The sequence below is a fragment of the Chelonoidis abingdonii genome, chromosome 25 (genome assembly GCF_003597395.2).
Source record: "Chelonoidis abingdonii isolate Lonesome George chromosome 25, CheloAbing_2.0, whole genome shotgun sequence".
Classification (NCBI taxonomy): domain Eukaryota; kingdom Metazoa; phylum Chordata; order Testudines; family Testudinidae; genus Chelonoidis; species Chelonoidis abingdonii.
In genome coordinates, this window is record NC_133793.1 from 1,501,045 (window position 1) to 1,526,632 (window position 25,588).

At 49.8% G+C, this 25,588-nt stretch overlaps 1 protein-coding gene across 4 annotated transcripts in view; it reads left to right on the forward strand.

The window, feature by feature from the left end:
• Window positions 1-22,522, forward strand: part of RSPO1 (R-spondin 1) — a 42,712-nt gene extending 20,190 nt beyond the window's left edge. For 3 of the 4 annotated variants that reach the window (XM_032796290.2, XM_032796291.2, XM_032796288.2), the window contains 4 exons: window positions 15,167-15,358; window positions 17,147-17,296; window positions 19,204-19,392; window positions 21,117-22,522. In XM_032796290.2, coding sequence (XP_032652181.1) covers window positions 15,167-15,358; window positions 17,147-17,296; window positions 19,204-19,392; window positions 21,117-21,274 — 689 coding nt within the window. In that variant the 3' untranslated portion in view covers window positions 21,275-22,522. Of the gene's footprint in view, window positions 1-12,393; window positions 12,527-15,166; window positions 15,359-17,146; window positions 17,297-19,203; window positions 19,393-21,116 lie in introns of all 4 variants that reach the window. The other variant, XM_032796289.2, reaches the window with a different exon arrangement.
• The last annotated feature ends 3,066 nt before the right edge of the window (window positions 22,523-25,588 follow it).

The following is a 25,588-nucleotide window of genomic DNA, read 5'->3' on the forward strand; positions in this document are numbered from 1 at the left end:
CAGTTAGTTATTTTGGTGGAAGTCAGCGTGGCATGAAAGGGGCTCTTGTTTGACTCAGCTGGAGTTGGTTATTGCTTTACAGCCATCTCTCTGCACAGAGTTGCTCCAGTTTAACTAACAGTGCGTTTTAAACTGATGTGTGGACACTCTCAGATCACTTCAGCAGTATCAGGAAGTGTGCAGGAGCAAGTCAACTGATATCTCCAGTTTAAAACTGATGTAAGAGCATCCACACAGGGGTTTGCACCAGTTTTACTACACTGGCTTTTTAACTGATTTATGTTAAACTGGTCCAACTACTGTGTGTCTGTGAGTCCTAAGGGAGGCCTGCAGCAGTCGCTTGCTCCAGGGGAGATGTGCTCTCATGGTTAATGTTATAAATTACAAGTCCCAAATGGGTCTCAGTTACAGTCCTAGCTAGGGGGTCATCCATCAGCACCACAGCGAGGCAGTATCTGCCACGGTGTCAAGCTCGCAACTCCCGTGGGCCCTGGGGCAGAGTCAGCCTATTGCCCCTGGCATTGCAGTGACACCCTTCCTGTGCCACTGGAAGTGTCTGCCAGTGGTGCTGGGACTAGGGGGGACTGAGGCAACCCACCCCTGCCAAACACCAAATACATGGTTTCCATGAGCAGCACTCCGGCTATAAAAATTGTTCCACCACCCCAGTGCCTGTATGTAACGCACGAAGCATGGTGATGGGCAGTGTGCGTATAGCTGAGGGGGGAAGCCATGTGGCCTGGATGACTTTACCCCAGAATATATTAAACCCTGGTGCAACTTCAGGCGCATCAGTAGAGTTACAGCAAGGAGGAATTTGGCCCAATCTCTTGTCTTCCTCTCTTGTCTTCCTCTCTCCTTCCTACCCGCCAGCCGAGGGGAGCAGGGCAGCTGGAAAAATTTGTATCATGGGGGTGCTGAGAGCCACCGAATCAAACTGTAAACTTTGGATATGATGGAAACCACTTCAAGACAGGGGGTGTGGCAACCTCCCCCCCACCCCCCCAGCTCTCCTCGTTCCAACACCTATGGAGGGGAGTACAAATAGGCAGGCTGTATCTGTGAACTGAAGTGCGGAGCTGTTCTGAACGAATCCAGCGTGAGGCCTCTGTCCTGCAGGGCTCCCCACCTCCTTTCTCCCTGACTAGCACTCACTGGACCCTCCTGCCAACCCATAAAGCACCTGGGAAGCTGCACACCAAGCCTTATCCTCCTGGCCCCTTCCAGTCTGATGGTTGCTGCCAGCCCACCCTGCATCAGGGCAGTGTGCGGATCCTGTTCCTGCTGTGTGTGGACGCTATATGGCAAGAGACAGTGCGTAGAGAGGTTGCTGCCCTGCCAGGGCAGCACTGAGGAAACTGTGGGACACGCTGGAGCACTCCTGAGACATTAAAGCTGCCAGGAGTGGGAAAGCCAGGGAGCTGTGCTCTCCCCTGCTCCGAGAGCTCACCACAGCCCTTCCCATTCTGCCTTGTTACAGATGAACAGCCAGGCTGGGTCAGACCAGTGGCCCAGTGACTGGTCTTCTGACAGTAGCTGATGCCAGGTGCTTCAGAGGGAATGAGCAGAACAGGCCATCTTATCGAGTGATCCATCCCCTGTCATCCAGTCCTATCCTCCATGAACTTATCTAGTTCTTTTTTGAACACATTTATACTTTTGGCTTCACAACATAACCTTGGCAAGGAGTTCCACAGGTTAACTGTGTGTTTTGTGAAGAAGTTTTGAACCAGCTGCCTATTAATTTCAGTGGGTGACCCCAAGTTCTTGTATTATGGGAAGGGGTAAACAGCACTTCCTTATTGACTTTCTCCACACCATTCCTGATCTATCATATCCCCTCTCCCCTGTAGCTGTCGCTTTTCTAAGCTGAACAGTGCCAGTCTTTTTAATCTCCCCCCATAAGAAAGCTGCCCCAAACCCTGAATCGTTTTTCTTGCCATTCTCTGACTTTTCCCAACCCCAATATATCTTTTTGGTGATAGGACGAGAACTGCAAGCAGTGTTCAAGGTGTGGACGTACCATGGATTTATACAGCGGCAATATGATATTTTCTGTCTTATTATCGATCCCTTTCCAAATGGTTCCCAACATTCTTTTGACATTTTTCACTGCTGCTGCACATCAAGCAGTTGTTTGCAGAGAATTATCCATGAAGGCTGCAAGATCTTTCTTGAGTGGTAACAGCTAATTTAGACCCCATTGTTTTATATGTATAGTTGGGATTATGGTTTCCAATGTTGCATTTATCAGCACTGAATTTTGTTGCCCAGTCACCCAGTTTTGTGAGATCTCTTTGAAACTCTTTGCAATCAGCTTTTTACTTAACTACCTTGAGTAATTTTGTATCATCTGCAATCTTTGCCACCCTTCTTCCAGATTATTTCTAGAGATGTTAAATAGCACTGGTCTCAGTACAGAGCCTTGGGGACGCCGCTTTTTACCTCTCTCCACTGTGAAAACTGACCATTTGTTCCTACCCTTGTTTCCTATCTTTAACCAGCTACTTATCCATGAGAGGACCTTCCCTCTTATCCCATGACTGCCTACCTTGCTTCAGCACTTTGGTGAGGGACCTCGTCATACGCTTTCTGAAAGTCCAGGTACACTATATTCACTGGTTCACTCTGGTCCATGTTCATCTGACACCCTCAAAGATTTCTAACAGATCTATGAGGCATCATTTCCATTTGTATAAACTGTGTTGACTCTTCCACAACATATCATGTTCATCTGCATGTCTGATAATTTAGTTCTATACTACAGTTTCAACCAATTTGTCTGGTACTGAAGTCAGGCTTACTGGCCTGTAATTGCCAGAATTGCTTCTGAAGCCTTTTTTAAAAATTGGCATTACACTAGCTGTCCGCCAATCATCTGGTCCAGAGATTGATTTAAGTGACAGGGTTATATACCATAGTTAGTAGTTCTGCAATTTCATATGTGAGTTCCTTCAGACTTGGGTGCATGTGGTCCTGGTTACTTACTATTGGATCACTTGATAATTAGCCGTTCTGTTCATTCCCTCTGGGGCCCTGGGCATTGGCCACTGTCAGAAGACAGGATACTGGGATAGATAGACTTTGATCTGACCCCATAGTGCTGCTCTTATGTAATTTATCAATGTGTTCCAAAGCCTCCTCTACTGACACTTCAGTCTGGGACAATTCCTCAGTTCTGTCACCTAAAAGAATGGATCAGATATGGAATTCTCCTGCTCATCCTCTCCTGTGAAGACCGATGCTAAGAATTCATTTAGCTTCTCTGCAACAACCTTAATTTCCTTGATTGCTCCTTTAGCACCTTGATTGTTCAGTGGCCCCACTGATTGTCTGGCAGGCTTCCTGATTCTGATGTACTTAAAAATATTTTGCGACTAGTTTTTGTGTCTTTTGCTAGTTGCTCTTCAAATTCTTTCTTGGCCTGGCTAATTATACTTCTACCCTTGTCTTGCAAGAGTTTAAATTCCCTTTGGTTTTCCTCAGTAGGATCTGACTTCCAGTTTTTCAAAGATGTCTTTTTGTCTCTGACCACCCCTTTTAGGCCCGTCTGCACTTTGTGCTCAGTAAAGCAGCTCTGAGCGCTGTAACGCCCGAGGTGTACACGCTGCCAAGCCACTGAGTGCGCAGAAAACTGCACGTTGCAGCACTCTAAGAAAACCGCCTCGATGAGAGGCGTAGAGCTTTCTGCGCCGAGGCTACAGCCCCGCAGTGCCAGTGTAGACACCCTGGCGATTACAGCGCTGCGATTGGCCTCCGGCAGGTGTCCCACAATGCCTGTTCTCACCCCTCTGGCCATCAGTTTGAACTCTACTGCCCTGCCTTCAGGTGACCGACCAGCAGCCCCACCCCATACATTCCTTTGCAAATTTGGAAGTCCCCTTCCTGTTTGCTCAGTGACACATGCAGTGGTCTCAGCACATCTTTCCAGGTGGCCATGCCTGCTCCATGCACCAGGAGATTCCCTGCTTGGAGCAATGCCGAGCTGCTGGTCCTCATCAGTATATGGGGAGAGGAGGCTGTCCAGTCCCAGCTGCGCTCCTGCCGTAGGAATTATGATACCTACTGACAGATTTCTAGATGCATGGCAGAAAGGGGCCATGAGTGGGACACACGGCAGTGAAGGAGCTGTGGAACACCTACCACAAGGCGCAGGGGTCAAACCGCCGCTCTGGTGCTGCGCCCATGAGCTGGATGCAATACTCAGTGGTGACCCAACCTCTACTGAGAAGTCCCCTGTGGATACTTTGTCACCAGTCAAGAGTGGACTGAGCCAAGAGGAGGAAATCGTGGACGAAGAGGGGAAGTGGGAACCAGAAGCAGAGGATATCTCGGAGGTCAGAGATGCATGCAGTCAGGAGCTCTTCTCTACCCCAGAGGAACCTAGCCAGTCACAGCAGTCGGATCTTGGCAAAGCGCAAACAGGAGAGGAGTCCCATGGTAAGTGGATCTGATTTTGGGAATTGCTGAAGTGAGTTGCTGGAGGCAGGAGCATTGCAGAAAGCAGGCTTGTCTCTCACCTCCTGCCTAGTTTGAGCAGCGGAACAGGCTGTTGATTAACTCCCTCACTTCATGTGAATCTCCCTCAGAGATCTCCAGGAAACTCTTGTGGAGATACTGGGCAATCTGCTCCCACAGGTTCCTCAGCAGAGCTGCCATTGTGCCATCACGGGGTGGGGGGACGACGATGGGACATCATTGCTGCACGCAGGCGTGCCGCACAGGGGCCAGGGTGGAAGCTGCATGCTTGGAGAAGACCCTCCCTTGATTCCCTGATCACTCTCACCATAATGATCCCTCCTGTGGAAAGTGTGGGGACAGGAATGATTATCACCCCCCTACAGTGCTGGTTCCCCCCAAGAGCCATGTACCCAGTGTACAGCAGGGTCGGGGAACAGTGATTTCCCCTGCCCCTGCGGTTACTCACCATTTTGAGGGTCTTGTGGCTTATGTGTGCTTGTCTGGGGCCAGCCAGTTAGTGTCAGGTATGTGAGTACTGACTGTGTTATAAAGCACTGAAACAGTGTTGTCTGTGTTGCAAACAATCCTGCTTCTGTAAAATGTTGCATTTAAACTTCACAGAGATGACCTTGGGAGGTCAGCCTCCCTTATCGGCAGCAGAACGGTTGTGAAGAATTAGAAGGGATCCAAGAAGAACTAAGGAGAATTTTATGCGTGAGGTTATGATGTTCTCCACTGCCAAGAAAAAGGAACTGAAGGAGTGGAAGGACAGCAAGAAGAGGGAACAAAAGGAAAATGCGGCACACAAGAAAGAAGCCACGGAGCAGCTCTTAACAGTTATGGAGCGACAGGTGGACACACTCCAGGAGATACTAGCTCTTCAAACTGAGCAACTCCGTGCCCACCCTCCCATGCAGCCACTATTGCAAAACTCTTTCCCAGGCGCCCCCCACCGCCAACACACTCATATCAACTTCCTGGCTCTACTCTCTACCTGCAGCATTCCACTCCTCCCTCCTCACAGTCCAGCAGTGTGGACTCCCACTACCCACTGCACTCAACACCCATTCCTCTGCAGTTTGGCCCTGCTGAAGTACAGCACCTGCTGCATTGTACTCCAAAGAAGAAGGTTGGGTATGATCCCTGGACAAACACAAATCTGTAGCCGTCCCGGGACCCCTCCTCTTCTAGAGAGCTTCCATTCCCCCATCCCTCTCCCTGCTGATTAATTTTTTCATTTTACTCTCTCCTCCAGTTGTTATTTTTCAATAAAATAATTGTGTAGGTTTGAAAGCAATCTTCATTCTATTAAGTGAAAGCAAAAAGAGCACTACAAAGCAGCATACAATTATGTTAAGGCCTCTTCTTGCATCATGTGCACCAATCACCACCTAGCATTACAAGCACTGCAATCCCGAGCATAGCAACAAATACAAGTGGCTTTCAGCTTCAAATTGCTGCCTCAAAGCATCCCTGATCCTTATGGCCCCACGCTGTGCCCCTCTAATAACCCTAGTCTCCGGCTGTTCAAACTCAGCCTCCAGGTGCTGAGCCTCTGTGGTCCAGCCCTGAGTGAAGCTTTCACCCTTCACTTCACAAATATTACGGAGCATACAGCACGTGGCTATAAGCATAGGAATATTGTCATTGGCCACATCCAGCTTCCCATACACGCATCACCAGTGGGCTTTTAAATGGCCAAAAGGAACACTCCACAGTCATTCTGCACTTGCTCAGCCTGTTGTTGAACTGCTCCTTGCTGCTGTCAAGTTGCCCCGTGTATGGCTTCATGAGCCATGGCATTAAGGTGTAAGCGGGGTCTCCCAGGATTACAATAGGCATTTTGACTTCCCCTACCCAATCTTCTGATCAGGGAAGAAAGTCCCTGCTTGCAGGTTCTTGAACAGGACAGTGTTCCAAAAGATGCGTGCATCATGCACCTTTCCAGACCAGCCTGTGTTAATGTCTGTGAAACGCCCACAGTGATCCACAAGTGCCTGGAGAACCATTGAGAAATACCCCTTGCGATTAATGTACTCAGTGGTTAGGTGGTCTGGTACCAGAATTGGAATGTGCGTCCCATCTGTCGCCCCTCCACAGTTAGGGAAGCCCATTTGTACAAAGCCATCCGCAATCTCACGCACATTGCCCAGAGTCATGGTCTTTCTGAGCAGAATGCGATTAATGGCCCTGCACACTTCCATCAACACGACTCCAACGGTCGACTTTCCCACTCTGACCTGGTTAGCGACCAATCAGTAGTAGTTTGCAGTAGCCAGCTTCCACAGTGCAATCACCATGAACTTCTCCAACGGCAGGGCAGCTCTCATTCTCATGTCCTTGTGCTGTAGGGCTTGTGCGAGCTCATCACATAGTCCCATGAATGTGGCTTTCCTCATGCGAAAGTTCTGCAGCCACTGCTCGTGATCCCAGACGTGCATCACGCTGTGATCCCACCGCTCAGTGCTTGTTTCCCGAGCCCAAAAGCGGCGTTCCACTGTGATCAGCACCTCCGTGAATGCCACAAGCAGTCTTGTGCTGTAGCTACTACATGTGAAGAGATCAGCGTCATGCTCTTCTTGCCTTTGCCGTTTAAGAATAACTCCACTGCCTCTTGTGACGTATTGGTCAGTGCGAACAGCATTCTTGTCAACAGCTCGAGATCCATTCCTGCAGCCAGAAAGTGGCAGGGCAGGGTGCGCAGTACACAAACCGTTGAAAGATGGCGCCAAATGCAGACAAAAGCACAGGGATTGCTGGGATGTGAAGCAATGCATCACAGAGCATTGGGACAGGACCCAGGATGCCCTGCGACCCCTTCCGCCTTCCCACAAGTCTTAGTGGCAAAAGAGAAAGAGGTGCTCTGTGGGATAGCTGGCCGGAGGTGCACCGTGTGAATATGCTATTGCGCAGGCAGCTGTCAGTGTGAATACACAACAGCAGTTTTCCTTTGGCGTGATCTGAGCAGCGCTGTAACTGCCCACGCTATAACTTTACCAGTGTAGATGTGCCCTCACTCTGTTATTTAGGCAGGGGGCATTTTGGGGCCCTCTGACTGTTTTTTTTTTTTAATTTGGGGTATACGTAGAGTTTGAGCCTCTATGATGGTGTTTTTTAATAGTTTCCGTGCAGCTTGCAGGCATTTTACTCTTGTGACTGTTCCTTCAATTTCCGTTTAATTACCCTCATTTTTGTCTAGTTCCCCTTTTTGAAGTTAAATGCTATGTGATAGGTTTCTGAGTTATGTTTCCCCCACAAGGGTGTTAAATTTAAGTAAATTATGGTCACTATTACTGAGCGGTTTGGCTATTTTCACCGCTTGGACCAGATCCTGTGTACTACTTAGGACTAAATCAAGAATTGCCTCTACTTTTGTGGGTTCCAGGACTAGCTGTTCCAAGAAGCAGACATTAAAGGAGTCCAGAAATTTTATCTCTGCATTGCATCCTGAGGCGACATGTATCCAGACCATATGGGGATAGTTGAAATCCCCCATTATTAATGGGTTTTTGTAGCCTCTCTAATCTTCCTGAGTACTTCACAATCACCATCACCATCCTGGTCAGGTTGTCGATAGTACATTTCTGTTGCTAGACTCTTATTATTCAAGCTTGGAATTACTAGCCATAAAGATTCTATGGTACGGTTTGATTCATTTTTTTTTAACTATAGTTGACTCTCTGCTTTCCTGCACATATAATGCCAGTCCCCGTCCAGCACGACCTATTCTGTCATTCCTGTGTCTTTTGTACTCAGGTATTACCGTGTCTCATTGATTAGCATCGTTCCACCAAGTTTCTGTGATGCCTGTAATATCAATATCCTCATTTAATATCAGACACTCAAATTCACCTATTTGAGTATTTAGACTTCTTGAATTTGGATCCGAGCACTTATAAAACGTGTCAATATTTAGTCGTCTGCCTTCATGTGATGTGACTGAACAGGACTGTGTGTCTTTGGCTGTTTCTCTTCAGTTCCTGCCTGTACTTTATCAACTTCTATCTTCTCCTCTTTACTAGAACACAGAGCATCCCCTTCAATAAACTCTCGGCAAGGGATGTGTCTGTCTGAACCGTGTGCTCCTCCGCATCTGTCATGTTCTGACAGAAGTAGCATTGCCCCCTCTGAGAAGGGAAGGGGCAGGAAAGCCTGGGACTCAGTGTCCCGTGGGAGCACAGCCGGGCCAGGGCACTGGCCCTGGAGCTCGGTGTGTCAGGGCGTCTCTTGCATGAGTGAGATCTGTCTGAATGCAAGCTGTAATCTCTAGGAAGGGCTCGGCAGGGTTGCCATGCTGCCAGCCGAGCTGAGAATTAGCTCCCCTGTTCAGCTGCTAAGCCAGGTGGATCAGCTGGGGAAACATACAAGTTGAGCTTCCTGAGGCAGCCCTGGTTGGGCAGCGCAGAGGGCGATGCAGCCAGAGAATGGGTGCTGCTATTCAGCCTTCTGGGTTCTGTCCTAGAGACTGAGCCTCCAGCGCTCGCAGCCAGGGATTCCACCTGCTTCCTCGGTCTTGTCACACGCTCCTGCCTCCTTGGGATCTCCTCCTGAGGAACCTGGTGCAGCAGCAGCACCGCTCCGTAGCCACGAAGGACAAGCAGCAAACGAGAGATTTTGCTCTCAGTGGTGTGCCCTCATTTCGTTCCTAACCCAGCACAGACAGACTGGATGTGCCATCCTGACTCATCCACCTCCTCCCTCCAGAAGCTTACCTGTGTCTTTAAGAAACAGTTCCGTAAGGCAAGAATGATACCTGGTTACATACAGGCTCCTACAGCCTGACACCTGGTCACAGAGACCTTGGATGTATTGCATGTAATAAGCAAAGTACTGAAACCCAGTGACCAAAAGAGTTAGGGGAAATCACAGGCACAAACCACTCCCCTGTTGAACCCATGCTGAGTTGGTGACGGTATACTCCAGAGATGGGAAATTGATTTTTTCCTGGTGCACGGCTGCTGGTAAGGTGATCCAATGGCTTTAACTGGTAGTGGTTGGTTATTCAGTAGTGCAGGATGCGAAAATCCTTGTGCAGAAGCCATGCTGGCGCCTGGGATGAGACTGTTTCCACCCTGACGTCATTCCATTTTCACAGTAAAATTCTGTGTTTGAAACCTGTGGGGGACGCTGCAAAACTTGTGGCTCAGATGGGAGAGTCGGGGAAACTAACTCCGGGGATGGGGGCGTGACCTTCCGTCCCAAGGTCACCCATTCCAGTCTAGGCCTCGGTCAGCAGCCGCCACCATGTAACCAGCATTTGGTGACCCCTGCAATGAGCTGAGCTCAGTCGTCTTCCTCACAGGCACATACCATCTTGACAAGGCACATGGCCAGGCTCAGCGCAGAGGCTGAGGGTTAAATGGACCGGCTGGGGAACTGGGCAAGTCGATACCTCTCTGTGCCTCTTCTCCACCCCCCGACACTTTGCCTGTCTAGTCTTAGGGCAGCCTCTGACCGTCCGGGAGCAATGGCCTAGCACAGCGGGGCCCCGACCTCGACTCAGGTTTCTAGGTGCTATAATAATAAGTAGCAATAATGGACAAAGAAATGGGATCCCCCTCTTGGCCCAGAGGTGGTCCCTGGTATTGAGGTCTGAGGCCCAGGGGAAGTGGGCAGGTGGGCTGGGAAGATTGCAGTGGTGTTGCCTGTGTGGATATCAGGGGCGGCTCTTGGTATTTTGTGGCCCCAAGCATGGCAGGCAGACTGCCTTTGGCGGCTTGCCTGTGGGAGGTCCCCGGGTCCCGCGGATTCGGCGGCATGCTTGCAGGAGGTCTGCCGAAGCCGTGGGACCAGTGGACCCTTCGCAGGCATTCCGCTGAAGGCAACGTGCCTGCTGCCCTCGCAGCGACCGGCAGAGCGCCCCCCATGGCTTGCCACCCCAGGCATGTGCTTGGCGTGCTTGTCCCTGGAGCTGCCACTGGCGGATATAGAAGAGATGTCGAATTCTAGCACAACATACCCCAAGCCCCGATTCAAACAGCTCCATTATCCAGCAGAGCCCCGTGGAACGCCCCCTGGGATGAGATGCCCCGGGCCGTAGCTCTGCATTGAAGCCGTCTGTCTGCGTGGTGTAGGGTTGGTTAATATAAACCATTCTACGATTTCCACTCAGGGAGTGGAGCTGGATGTCTCTGCTCGGTGGTCATTGAGCAGTCGCCATGTTCGGTTCAAAACTAGTGGATGATTCACTGTTCTGGGCACGAGGCGACTTAGTGACACGTACTGATAGTGAGCATGGCTCTGAGCAAACAAGACTTGGGGAGAAGGAGCTGTTAAAAGCCTCAGCGTCCAACTACTTCCAAGTGGGCTGAGAAATGAGCACGGTGTGCGGGAACTGCAGGGAGAGGAGCTCGTGTGTGCTCGAGGTGGGGGCTGCAGGCTCTCTGGCTGCACTCCGGAGCAGGATCAGAACATCAAGGCAGAGGGTGGGCTCTTTGCTAAAAGGATCAAAATGAAGGTGGTTTTCTGCCCAAGTGGGCAATGCAGCTTCACTGCTCTGCTGAGAGGCAGGGAAACAAGAGGGGAGGTGTCACCCTGCTTAAAGGGAGCCCCTATCCATCAGCACAGCCACCCTGTACAGGTCAGCAGGGCTGCTCAAACCACAGAGAAAGAGTTTCACAAAACGGAGCAAAATTCCTGTCCTGCCTGAGCAGGTGTAATGACAGAATGAAATCAGCTGCATCCCTCTCTGCAGGTAGGGGCCAGATTCTACCTCCATGTGCTCCCCCTTGGCTCCTTCTCATGCAGTTCAGTGGGAGCCCCTGCACCAATCCAAGGGGCAACTTGTCCCTAAAACAGTGAGGGACCAAGTCCCAGAGTTAGCAAGAATTTGGTCCTGACCAGTAATTAGAATTTGTTCTGTTGAATCAGGAATCTGCTCTGATTTCTATTTCATTTTCTGAGCTTAGAACAGCCTCTGTAGGCCAAACAGGAAAAATGCCATCAGCAGCTGTGTGGCTCTGATGAGTTACTGAAGCGATTTATGGGGTTTGCAAATTGCTCTGGAAGCAAGAGCGAGGTTTTTCTTTTCCTTTGTGAATCCAAGTCCTTGCCGCTCAGTTACTAGCCTGGAATTTAAAGATTCTGTCGTTCCAGTGCTTGCTTTTGAGGTATAATAAATGCAGTATTTAAAATAGAAAAAGATGTAGACGTTCTATAAACACAAACAATGCTTACATAATTAACTAATAAAAATAACCTGCATTCTAGCCTGCAAAAAATGTTATTAGTTTCAAAACAAAGCAGAGTTTTGTATGATAATTAGAAGCAGAGGATGCTCAAACATGAAAGTGGACATTTTTCTTGGGCTGAGGTTAGGGCCTCAGAACTGGTCTTAGTTTGGGAGGCAGTAAAATCTCCCTCTTGCCTGATGTAACAGACATATATAGGAGGTTTGGGACCTGAACCAGCTCCAAGCAGAGTGGAGAGGTATTTGGATGATTTCCCTTTTTCTGGACCAGGGTTTCCCCTTTTGGAATCCATAGACATGTGAGCCCAGCTTATCTGGGGCAGGACCCTGCTGACCAGGGAGGATGGCCCTTGGCTGACCTGGTTACCTCCCTGTAAAGTAGATGGCTACAGGCAGATGCGGGCATGTGATTCTGGGCTGAGTGAGTTGCTCCAGGAGCCAGGCAGTAAGCTGAGCCAGGCATGTGGACCCTCCCCACTTCAGCCTGCTGCAGGCACATACTCCCAGCCCACTTCAGGATCCAGGGATTTGCAGAGATGCATTCCCCTGCAGCTGCTCTAGGAGTGGTAGCCAAAGCCAGCCCACATGTTATTTCTGAGCAGGAGATGGAGTCGCTGGTGGGGGCACTGCTGGAAGCGCTTTGGTGAGGGAGCCAGGGCTTTTTTTATTCAGGGTTTATTACAGGTTTTGGACGCTGGGCCAAATTGCTGTGTTGTTTTCATGATATTTATCTCCATGTTCAGAGCAACCAAACCAACCAGACCAGGTGTGCGACAGCCCTGCTCCCTCCCCACCCAAGTAGATTTGGGCGCATGATTCCATCCAGCTATGCATCAGTATGGTCCAAGACAAAGTGCGAGATACCATCTCTTCTGGGTATTAAGCAATCGCACTGGTACCAGATATTGCTGCAGTTGCTTCTGAAATGAGGCTGAGAATAGTGGCTGTGCAATGCCGGGCTTCAAGTTCAAATCACTTGCTTCTTGGTCATCTCTTCTAGCCTGCTCAGCCTGGGGGAAGGGAACAGGGAAGGAGAGAGCCCGTCTCTCTGAATATCTAATCCGGGTGTTTATCGAGCACTCAGTAACTGTGGTGTCTGGTTCCTGTTCTGGAGCATCATGGGATAGGCTCTGGTGTCAGCTGTGCATGGAGCCCTCCTGGGTTGGAAGGATGGCAGAGGAGTAATGGGCAAGAACGGGGAATCCTTGAGGTCTCTTTCCCTTGTGCTGCAAGTTGGACACAGAGGAGTTTTGCAAACGTTACCTTCTCAAGGCCAAATATGTTTTTCTCACAGTAGCACATATGAATGCCAATGCTGACCAGGGCAGCGGGGATCCTGAGAATGCTGGGCAGTATTAGCTCAAGGAGTTTGCTAAATGTTGCTGTGTGAACAGATGCTTCTGTCCCATTGAGGAAGATGTGAGCCAGGCTTGGAAGGGGCCTGAGGAACAGATGTGCCTTGGCCACAAAGCACAACAGTGCTTGTAATGGCCACAGGAGCAATCAATTATTTATCTGGGTTTGACTCATTTTCTCTGGGCAGCATTTAAGCTGGGCCATGAGCTTACTCACTGCATCAAATATTAATGGCAGGTCTCCTGAGAGAGGGATTTTTTTTGTATGATGCTGCTGATTGGCCATGAAAGGGTCCGTTCTTACCTAAGAGCCAGGGCTAGGGAGCATTTCACCACAGCAATAAACCATCTCAAAGCTGCAGGAACATTAGTGCCATCTCCCATGGGATGATGCGTGAGCTATTAGGCCCAAAGACACAGGGCTGCTTGCTGGCAAGAAACACTCAGCTCTCTTCACAGGGGCTTTTGGAATTGGAGATTTCAAATGTTCTTCTGGAGCCAGCTTGAGCTGGGCCACCTTTCTGGCAGGAAGGATGTCTTGTGACTCTGAGAACGTTCCAGCACAAAACCCGGGCAGTATCAGTCCCAGTTAAAATGGGAGTCTTTGGGGCGAATTTCAAATGAGAAGCTACAACAGGGAGGAGAGCCTGTCCAAGTGTTCCCTGTCCGGCTCTGCTGATGTACCTCCACCCTGAGCTGCCGCATGCTCTGCGTTCAAACCCGTGTTCCTCACCCCTCCACCCCAGCTCTGCTCATGCACCAGCAGCCCGACCTGCAGCAGCTCCTGCTATGCCGAGTCCTGGTTCTTCTCGTCAGTGGAAATGGCCAAATTAGCCAGTAGTTTTGTCCTACAGACACATGAACATTGCAGCGAGGTGGACCTAGTTTATCTCCTGCAGGGATTTGAATCTGGGCTTTCCAGAGGCATGTACCTAAACCAATATACCTCTGGGCATGTATCAGTGTTCACACTCCATCCTCTCCACCCCACCCCTGACTTAGCAACAGCAACGTCTGCTTAGAAGGAACATCAGGATAGATGGGACAGGGACTCTGCCTGTTTCCCTCATCTCAGGGAGCTTCTCTTGTCTCCCAGAGTGTCCCATCCTCTATTATCCACTGGAAGTTTAGCCCTGAATCCTGACCAAATTAATGATGGTCTTGTACTTTCAAGTTACATTCTCACTGGTATGAGGTTGCATTTGGCCAGGGAGGTGCAGCTCTGGTGAAGGTTGGCTTGGAGTGTTGAAAAGTTGTGGTTTGACAGGCTGATACAAGGCAGGTTTCACCAAACAGAAGACAGATTGGGTTAGCTCAGTAACACCAATAGCGAAGGGTTTTCCTATAATCTCTCCTTTCTGATAACTCCTGTGTTGGGCAGATTTGTGCCTGCTGACACCCACTAGAACATCCTCCTCTCCCATCATTTCATCATAATTCTGCTACGTTTCCCCTATTGTCCACATGTCGGGGCGGCCAAGGCTCCATCCATAGTGTGATGTCACACCTAGTCACTCTGCCATGTGCTTCGCCACACAGACTGGGCAGATCTAAAGCTGGAGCTAGGGAACACTTCTGTCTGAAATGCTCATTCTGGAGCCACACCTGGCCTGCCAAACTGCAAAGAAAAGGTTGAAGTGAGGGGGAAATAGAAGACAGAGACAAAGGAGGGCCCAGAAATTGGGGCTGGGAGGTTAGGGTTTGAGCGACCAGCTTAGCTCAGGCCTGAGCCATTTTGTCCATTTTGAAGCCTGATAAATTTTTTTGCAAAGAATTCTGAAATGCTTGTCATTTTGTTATCGAAGCCTGTGCCAGACTCACCCTGCAGTTTCCCACACGTGCTGCCCCTGCCCACTGGAGAGAGGACTGCTGACCTGGAGGAGGGCTCCGTCTTCTTGCTGATTCAGCCCAGGGACTCTTTGCTGAGGCTCAGAAAGGGCCCAGATTGGGGCGGGGGTGGATTGGTTCTTGCAGACACTTGACCACAAGGACTGATTCCACAAACCCTGTGAACATGTTTTATTAACCTGAATAGCAGATCGCAGCCAGCACGAGAGTGGGCTATGTAACAAGCTGCTGTTGTTGCAACCAGTTCCCCTGGACAATCTTGCTGCTCTGTGATGTGTGTGTTAATCTGCGGGTATCTCTCTTGCCTTTTCAGTCAGTACCGAGGTGAGTCACGGCTGTGCGAAAGGTTGTGACCTGTGCTCTGAGTTCAACGGGTGCCTGAAATGTTCCCCCAAACTCTTCATACTGCTGGAGAGGAATGACATCCGACAGATCGGGATCTGCCTGCCATCCTGTCCACTGGGGTACTTTGGTGTTCGCAATCCAGACATGAACAAGTGCATCAGTAAGTGCCAGGGCCTGGGAGGTCCTCTCATCCAAGGCTTGCAGTGAGTTAGCCCTTGCCTGCCCCCAGGAGGTGGATAGGTGGTAATATCCCCATTATATGGATGGGGGAACTAAGGCAGAGAGAGGGAAAGTGACTTGCCCAGAGAATACCCACAGAAAGGATCCCTTTGTGACTTGCTGCTTGCAGCCCTGAGTAAGGCATGAGAGCAGAAGAGAGATTTATCCTGTTTTGCACCTGAGATGGAAATGTAATTCTCTCCCCCGCAGAGATGGCTGCGTTTCCACCCACAAACGCATAGTGGTTTATTTTAAACAGATTAAGAAGCAGCAGCATGCACCATAAGCTTTCCCAGTGCCACCTAATGGCTCCTGCCAAGCCAGGGTCAGTGGAAGTAGTGAAGTGAGTTTACCTAAGGTTGGAAAGAGCACACACAGACTGTCCTACAGAGAGAGATAAATCGGTGGACATTGACGTAACGATGGCCTGAAAAGCCTGTCCGGAATCTGTTAGCTTGGACATCAGCCCCTCCTTTCAGCTTTTGACTTGCGTTTTGGTTTCTTTGTCTTTGGCCAGGATCCCCAGGGACCTAGACTAGGAGCTGACTGCTGTCATTCTTGTTAGGAACAGGAAATTGTACAAATTAGGTGGGAAGTGCAGAAATGTGGCTTGGAGCTACTGCAAAAGAGTGTAAATTGGTGCAACTCTGCTCAAGTCAATGGAGCTACACCCAGTTACACCAACTGAGCGTCTGACCCAATGCATGTTGGGAACCACTGAGAGCCTCAGGCAGTGACAGACAAAATGTCCTCACGGGCCCATCAGCCAGGGGAAGGTTGCTATCATGGGTCTTTATAAGATGGGCATGGGGCAGGCTGAGGCCGGAGGTGAACTGTCAAACACAAAGAATTAGACACTTCTTGTTTTGTGATTGGTCTGGCTTATCCACCAGGTCAAAGTGATGCTAACATACTGGTGTCATAGCTGTCCTCGCAAGGTAACCCAGGTATAGCTGCAGGCGTGGGTACCCGCCTGGATTTGGGTCTTGTGGTGGGCATGCTCTTACTTCCAGGATCTTGTGTGATATCTGGGGAACCAGTGCCCCAGATGCCACCTCTTCCTTCGTCTGCCCATCTGTAATGAATTGGGTCTTTGGCCTGGGTCTGTCTGTCTTCCATTGCAAGGGGCTGGGCCAACAGAAACACCAGTGAGTGAATTGGACCTACGAACAATCCTAGGGTCATTTCATTAGCAGCTTTATAGAACCTGGCACCACACCCTGCTTGTGTAGCCCATGCTGCAGCTGCTTAAGGAGTGATCGAAACTGGACTCAGCTCCATGTGTTCTTCCATTTTGGCTGATTGTCAAACTGAACATGAGCCCAACCTGATTATGTGATAACTTCAGCAGAGCGGCTCTATCTTGCAAGAGTGGCAGTGGCAGAAGGAAACCAGTTTCCTTCTTGGTAGCACAACCAGGCCTGGCAGAATGCTCAGAGACATAAACTGGCTGTCTGCAGATTCCATGGGGCCAGGAGGGCTTTCCAGTAGGGTATCTAGACCTCCCCTTTGCATAGCTCCACTCTTCCGTTTCGCTCTCTAGTGGATAGTGCCCAGTCTCCGCCTTGAAATGTAACTTGACTGCAATACACACTTTCTGCTTTCTGTACATAAAGGCCACAGAAGCCTGCCGGGAGTTGCTTTTCAATCATATCCATGGATCTGCTGATTTTGGCCCTGGGGGTAGAATTCAAACTATGTGGCTGTTTTTTTCCTTTTTCCTCCCCAGAATGCAAAATTGAGAACTGTGAGGCCTGTTTCAGCCGAAACTTTTGCACAAAATGTAAGGAAGATTTGTACTTGCACAAAGGGAGATGTTATTCCACCTGCCCAGAAGGCTACTCTGCTGCCAATGGCACTATGGAGTGCAGCAGTCCTGGTAAGTGGCATTAAAGCTGTTATAGCGATTGATTTGTCTGCCAGGTCTTGCAACATTCTGCAGGCTCAGCTTGTGCTACCTGTCTGTATGCAACAGCGCATTAATACTTGCCTACTTTCGCTGCTGCTCCTCCATCACACCTGCTGTATTTCAGTGACGTCCCAGTAGCAGCAGTGACATGCTAGGATGCCAGAGTGGGCAGTCCAGCAAGTATATACTCTGCCTGTATGTGAATGTTGCAATTAGCAGCTCAGCAGGTGCATTCTAGATGACCTGGAGGTACCTGAAGGGTTCGGCAAGAGCCAAGAAATTCCAGCTGACATTGTTGAAAAGCTTTTCTCTTTCCTATGAGAACATCCCAGTAAATCTGGGAGCGCTATAGTCTTTCCTCCAGTCCCAGGAAACACAGAGTGTACATGTGACCTTTCCTGCCTGGAGACAGATTTTCCCTGTAAGACCTGCACCTGAACCCCCCTGCCCGCATCCCTGCTGTGCTGTGCAAAGCCAGGCAAACAGGAATCTGCATCTTCATTTGTTCTTCAGTGGTTGCATATTTGCATCTGCAAAAAAAACCAAAAACAACAACAAACAGTCAGGGGCTTAACTCTGCAGGAAGCTCCCCGCCCTCGGCAATTTAATATTTAGTTGCAAAATGCGTGATCAGTTTTCTGTGTCAGTTGCTTTAAAGCATAGTTGTGGTTTGGAAGATGTCAATAAACCCTGCAGGGCTAGGGTTAGCTGCAGCAGCATTCTAATGAGTGAAAGTACAGCCAGATACTCAACCCTCTGGAGGAGCGCAAACCTTCGGGGATCCTACAGCACACTGTCCTGCTTCATTGTTTGTTCGTTGCTTCTCTGAAAACACCTGCTGCTGAGACTCACGACCTAAATGGTGGGCTCAAGGATATAACAGCCTCAGGAGGGGGCAGGGGGAGCACACCTCTGACCTGCTAAAGGCCCAGATGTGGGGTGCAGTGGGTGACAAAGACCCCAAATGAGCACACACAAAAATTATCTGTGCAGGAAACTTAAACTGTGGCAGGCTCCCTTCCCTTCGTGCAAATGGCTCCTCAGTTTCGCCAGTCTTTGTTCATAAAGTAAATAATTTTCTGCAGTGAAAATGAGGGAGCACCGTGCTTGTGTGCAATGCAGGGACCTTGGGGGCCAAGTGGGGTAGGTCCCTCAAAATGAGGGACGTTCGGGAGGTGTGTGGGGTGCGGCAGAATGCAGGCCAGAGCCATGGGGCTATTTGGGTTAGGCAAACATCCAAAGGTGCAGGTGCGGCCGTTGTCGGCACCCAGCTTCATGAGGGCGAGGTCCGTAGTGACCCACGTCTGGGGTTGCCGAAAGGGAAAGGCCACTTGAGTCTAGGAGACGAGCGAGTATAAAAGCAGGAAGGGACGGTGGTGACTTGTTCGAGGAGAGGCAGATGTGATGCGCTCCGAGGGTCCATTCCCCTGCTGGGCTGGGGAGCAGAGAACTGGCCTTGGAGAGCTGTCCCCAAGGGGGTGATGCCCTGAGCTGTCTGGCTGAGGCCAGGTGCAGGCAGAGCCTTCTCCTCAGGCGCTGACTTGTTACACGGTCCCTGCCCTTGATTGCCACAACCCGTTGCGGTGCAGCTCGGAACTGGCGTTTGGACCCCAAGCGTCTTGCAACAGGCCCGGAAAATTCCCTTCCCAAGAGATTTTTCCACATTGTTTAAGTGTCTGAATAATGCCGGAGGCTCCACCCTAGAGCTCTGGCTGGTCTGGGATGTGGGGAAGGATTGCACCTCGCCGGAGGCAGCTCTGGGGGAGACAGACATCTGTCTGGGATGGTGGGCGGCACGAGGGAGGGGAAGGACTCTCAGGATGTGTCGGGGGCACTGGGGAAAGTAGTTTCCTCCTGACTCTCTTGCTGTCTGGCAGCACAATGTGAACTGAGCGAGTGGGGCCCCTGGGGTCCGTGCACCAAGAAAAGGAAGCTGTGTGGCTTCAAGAAAGGCAATGAAGAGCGATCGCGGAAGGTTCTGCAGGCTCCATCTGGAGATGTGTCCGTGTGTCCTGCCACCACAGAGCTCCGGAGATGCACCGTGCAGAAGAACCAGTGCCCTGAAGGTAAGCTGATGCCAGGGCATTGCACCCTCTCCCTCTGGGGACACGTTCTGTTCGCTTGGCATCAACATTTAGTTTCACTGCAGGATGTAACAAACAAGGCCCTGTCAGGAGCTTGACAAGGGCAGTCGAGACCAGGCTCAGAGCAGGAGAAAACCTGGGGCTGGGAGTAGCAGGAGAGTTCGTAGTCAGGTTCCAGACTGGGGTTGATACCGAGGGTCAGAATCCGGTTTCAGACTCTGAGTCCAAAGGCGAAGTCCAAATCAAGCTGAGGGCAAGGCCAGGCACTCAGAAGCCAGGGGGAGGAATTGTGCTGGCAGCTACCTGAGATCCATGCTGTTGCCTGGACTTCCTGGAATGCTCCTTGGGTTTGTATAGGGCGGGGAGCCAATCAGGAACTGTCAGGCTGCCCCATGTCAGACCCCTTGAGGAGGGACTTCCCCGGGTCTGTGTCCTCAGTGAGTCATGGGCAGTGGAGTGCAGACTGGGTGGCAGCCTGGAGATGCCCCACTGCCTGGCAGCTCTGTAGGTCCGGGGTTGAGACCTGCTGGGCCTTCCAGCCCCCAGATAGGCCCTGCTTTGTGCTGCACCTCCACAGGACAGACACGTCCGTGCTGCCTGACCCTCCTTGCCACAGCCCGAACCAACAGATGTGAGCAGCTGTGCTGCGTTTCATGCAGTGTCATGAGGCACTGAGCGTCTTGCCTTGCTCTTTATAGTGTGTGTCCAATTTGCCTTTCATAGGAACGCAGCCCTGCCAAAAGCCTTTCGGGGTCGGTGTGCAACACAACAACTAGAAAGACCACCTGGTTGCAAAAACAGAATGAGCCACTGAGCAATTCGTTTTTAATAGGATCCAGCTCAAAAAGCCATCCCTGGACACAGCTTGCCATGTTTGCTGTGTGTTGGCATTCTTATTCCATTAGCTTCTTCTCTGGAGCTAGAAAACATGCCAGGACAGACCAGCAAAGGGCTGGAGCTCATAGCCAACTTACAGTGCAATGGTTGGGGTATTCGTCCTCTCTAGTCCCCACTGCAGAATGCTGTGTTCCCTTTGCTGTTCCCAGTGGATTCCTTTGCTCTGAACATGAAGCTATCTCCCTCCCATCAATGAAAAGTACTGTATACAGTCACTGGACTTGTGAACTCATGGAGGCTGGCGGCTTGTTCATTCCCTTCCTGACTGCATTAGGACTACACTTGTGCTGGCTGCTTTGGGGAGTCCAGTTCTGGATAGTGCCTAACCGTGCAGGCAGAAGACAATAAGGAGCAGAGGGGAAAAGGCAGGCGTTGAGTTTAGTGGCTCTCAAATGCACAAAGTGAATTTTCCAATCATGCCAAGGAGTCTGGCCTGTAACACCAGGAAATGCCGGCTCTGCATGCCCTGCCAGGGATGGAAAATGACAAAACCAAATTCGAATTTCAGTCATCTTACCCCTTCTGTCAATACAAATAATACTGAGCTCATGGAAGTGCACTTCAACCACCCTAACTCCTCAGAGAGCAGGAGAAACACAGGCCTGCAGAGTGCCCGCTGGCCACGAGGCAGCGGCAGCGCTCACTAGCCACTGGGGCCAGCGTGCCCGCTGGTCACGAGGCAGCGGCAGCGCTCACTAGCCACTGGGGCCAGCGTGCCCGCTGGTCACGAGGCAGTGGCAGTGCTCAGCTCTGTGATCAGCCAGCATTCCATTCAGTAGTCTCATTTTTGCTCCTTTGCTTGGTTTCAGGAAAAAGGAAGAGAAAGGAAGAGCAAGAAAAGCGAGATAACACGAATGGAAACAGAAACCAGAAAGACACCAAAGATACCAAATCTGGCACCAAGAAAAGGAAAGGCCAGCAGAGAGGGACTGTGGTCCCCATGACTCCTGCTAACCCTGCTCAATAGCTGCCCCTTTACAGTCACACAATGGCAAGAGTTCATTGCTGCTATGTATATGAAAGCTTTATTGAACCGGAGCACTGCTGCACAACATACGCAATCAGAAAGATAGATGGACAGACACAGAAACTACACACACACATACAGACTGACAGAGACCACACACATACGCAACATAGACTGCAAAACGCAAACTTCAAAGAAGAGGAGTAAGAAAATATAAGAGATGAAGCTTAAATGCCAAGGACTTTACAGTGGGAAGCTGGGGAGAAAGTGTGAACCAGAGAGGAGGGCAGTGATGCAGATATTCCTGAGTAAATGTCTCAAATAGAAGTCAGCCATGTAAACCCCAGCATAATGCAGCTTCAGCCAGAGACTAGAACTGATTTGCTACTATTTCAAATCAAAGGATCTGGAATCACGCAAAGGCAGTGGCCTGTTTCTATTCCCCCTTCCTTTATTTTGTGTTTTAAGCTGTAAGAGAATATATGTTAAACCTTTGTGAGAAGAGATCAGAGATGTCTGCCCTGAAATGGCTTCAAAAATTTATTTCAAATTAAAAAAAAAATCCAACAAAATGACAACTAAATTTCCAAGCGTGTGGTTCATGGCTCAGCCCCTGTGAAGGCTGGTGACCCGTGGGGCAGGGCCTCGCTTGCAGAAGGAAAACTCATAAGAGCTTTCAGAAAATCTCAGAAAATGTTGCCAGCTGCATCCTAGCCACAAATCAGTCGTCATTCACTTTCACAATCCCTGTCTGTGTTCAGTAAGCCCTATCGGGAATTTCCCATCATGCAGCAAGTTGAGAAAATTAGAGGTTACAGCAAACCACCAGTTGTTTGACACTGCGATTCTGACGACAGTCGCAGCTGAAAGGATTCTGTGCTGAACTGAGGAAGGTGCTGGTTCCTTTGTTCAGACTCCTCCCAAACCTAATAGAGAAAGTGCACTTCAGTCTCTGCAGGGAGAAAAGGGCGCAGAACCTTTACATCCATTAGAAAACCATTCATCTGCATGTCACCAGTTGGACTGGCTTAGAATTAGCACCAGCACTCTCTAGGTCTCCCCACTTTTTAGCAAAGATTTAATCCCCCGTGTGAAATTTGCCACTGTGCAGCACAAGGCCTGTGGCCCACAGGGCTTCCAAGAGGCTGAAGCAGCACACACTTTGTGCAGCCTCTGTCTACAGGGTGAATTTTACCCAAAGCACTGTACTCAGTCTTATCCAGTGGTGCAAGCAGGGAGGTCCGATCTGGTACACAGTACCAGTAAGCTATTTATAGCCGGTCCGTCATACTGGAAAGACAGGAGGAGCAGAACGGCGGCCCCACACCGGCAGCTCCTCTGGTGCGCCTGTACCATCCCCAGCCCTTCCATGCAGCTGTGTCTAGCGCAAGGGTCAGCAAGCTTTCAGAAGTGGTGCCTTCATTTATTCACTCTGATTTCACGTGCCAGTAATACATTTTAACATTTTGAGAAGGTCTCTTTTTATAAGTCTATAATACATAACTAAACTATTGTTGTATGTAAAGAAAATAAGGTTTTTTAAATGTTTAAGAAGCTTCATTTAAAATTAAATTAAAATGCAGAGCCCCCCGGACCGGTGGCCAGGACCCAGGCAGTGTTAGTGCCACTGAAAATCAGCTTGTGTGCCGCCTTCGGCACCCGCGCCATAGGTTGCCTACCCCTGCTCTAGCGTCTCCTGTCGGGTCTGTAGGCAGCCCCGCTGAAGGACAGGGCTGGGGGTGGTACAGCCACGTTGGAGGAGCTGCCGATGTGGGGCCGCCTCACGTTCTGCTCCATTCAGCCCTGCAGTTCCGGAGAGCCCTGCGGTTCAGAAGTCTTTGGCGCAGCAGGAGGAGGACACAGCGCCCTCAGGTAACGTGGGATGAAGCATGGGGAGGGGAAGAGGAGAGCACGGGACTCCAGGCTGGGGACAGGGGGTGGTCATGTGAGGAGTCACATGGGGAGGTGACATGCCCCCCCTTTAGCTGGTGCAGCATACCAGTAAGAAATGAATTCTACCTGCCCCACAGGTCTTATCCTTCAAAGTATGCGTCCCTTGGTGTAGATATTTGCAGACCCTTCTTCATCCCTTTAAGATCCAGCCCAAATCACTGCTCCTGAGGGATGGGCCCAGGCGAGATGCCCTGCCCCACAGGCCAGTATCCTGGGCAAACTGCCCACCCTCCCAGGGGTGTCAGGGGCAAGTTGTCCTGCCCCCAGGGGGGATCAGAGTGAGCTGACCTGCCACCCCGCTGATCCCTAGCACTCAGCAGGGTTTTGGTTATTACCCTTGTTGTTCCTGCTCTGCTTCCTGGCTGTGGCAGAGTGCGAAAGCAACCAGTGCTTCCCAGAGGTACATGCACTGGGGGAGAGCTGCCCCCGACACGTAATGTGCTGATGCCTTCTGAGGTCACGCGTGGCCTCCTGACGTGACTGGCTGTATCTCCTTACAAGTCCGCCCTGGCGGCTAGCTGGGAAGAGCACGCGTTGTATTTCGGAAGCACAAGTCCATGCAGCTGCAATTCTAGGAAAAGCTACTGGAATTCTCTCTTTGGCCCACCTGCTCTAGTGCAGTTTTCGCAGGGTTCAGAATGTGGGAGCCGCATAGCTGTCCCAGTTCCAGAACTGCACCAAGCTCTCTGTGCCTGTCGTGCTGACAGCAAGGCCTTTGGGCCCATCATCCACTTTGTATTTAAGTGAAGAAGCAGCCATTATATCTTTTCAAGGGGATTCCATTTCAGCACAATGATAAATGAGCAGCATGCCAGGCAGAGAGCGCAGAGGGTCTCAAAACTTGCCTTTTCAACTGTTTATAGATCATGTTTAGATGAATTCTGGAAGAGAGCTCCCCAGTTGAAAGACTGGGTCTCACTTTATTTTCTGTTATCAGCAAGCTGTGAGATAAGTAGCCTGTTTGTATTGTGGCTTTGTACCTAACATGGACCTTTTCCCCTCCAGCTGCTCATCAGCAATATCCAGTAACCCTTTCGGGAGTCTCACTTTGCTAATTTCCACCTCCATCCCCAGGGCCCCAATCCACTCCTCAGCAAGGAGTGAAGAGCAGAGAGAGAGGGCATGAACGATTCATGATAATTTATTCCTGGCTGTTACCACTCAGGATTCCCTACAGTACAGAATATCCAATATTAGCCTCCATATTTAAAAACTAAACTGCACATCAAGATAACTGCATGTGGTGCTGCAGCATCTTTGATTTGCTGTTGTTGTCATGTTTGTTTGTCAGTTACTTGTTATTTCAGAGGAGGCTACAAAGCCTAGGCAACACTTCAGTTTCATCTCAGCCCTGACAGCTTAAGTGTGCATAGCCCTTGTGCGAACCCTGTGTCAGGGAGGATTTTCACTCCAAATCTGTTAACTTGCAGTGGGGCCCTCGGGCATTAGCGAGGGCTGTTGACAAAGGTTTCCAGTCCTCTCTGCTGGGTTGTTTTGGAAATGGCTGCTTTTCCTGTCAAAGCAATACATTCCATAGAGGTGTCTGACCCTCAAAACTTTCTACACAAATGTCACTCAGATCTTTCTGCTCCACAGCTAGTGCAGGGAGGGGTCACCCATTAGTGCCAGGTGTGTCTAGGCTGTCTCATCACCTGAGGTTTGGTTTGGATCCACTTAGAGCTAGTCGAAATTCTTCAATGGGTTTTTTTTTAAAACTGAAAATTTTGCAAAACAATTTCATTTTGTGACATTTTGGGGTGTTTTTTTTAGTTTTTTTCCTCTCTCTCCCTGTTTCAGCAACAAAATGGAAAAACACAAAACAAAAACATTTAGTTTTGAAATTTTTCAGTAAAAAAATGTGATTTTCCTTTAAATCTATTCTTTTAGAAAACTTTGACCGGACATTTTTTTTCTGAAATTTTTTGAAAATGTTCATGATTCCCCCACTCTGCCCCCGTGTTTTGCATGTTCATTGACATCCCTAGAGAGCTGGTTTGTGTTTGGGGATTTAAAAGTATTTTGCCTTTAGCCAACATGTTTCCAAGAAGAGGCGCCTAGGCTCAAAAGCCTGGGGAATGCTTGGGGGTGCGACTGGTCCCAATTTGGGAATTTTTTAGGAGGGCTTCATTCATCTCAGTTCAATTGCATGTTAATGCTCTCTCAGTGGTGCTGGAACCATTTGTATAGTGGCTTTTATGGAATTGGAAGAGTGTTCTGTGCTATTCACACAGATAGAGAAAGAGAGAGAGAGAGAGGGAGAGATTGATCGATTCATGGACATTGTTGAAAGCTCCTTTGGACAGAGATGTCTTTGTTTAAATTAGTGAGACAAAAATACTTTTACCCACATCAAGTCAATGG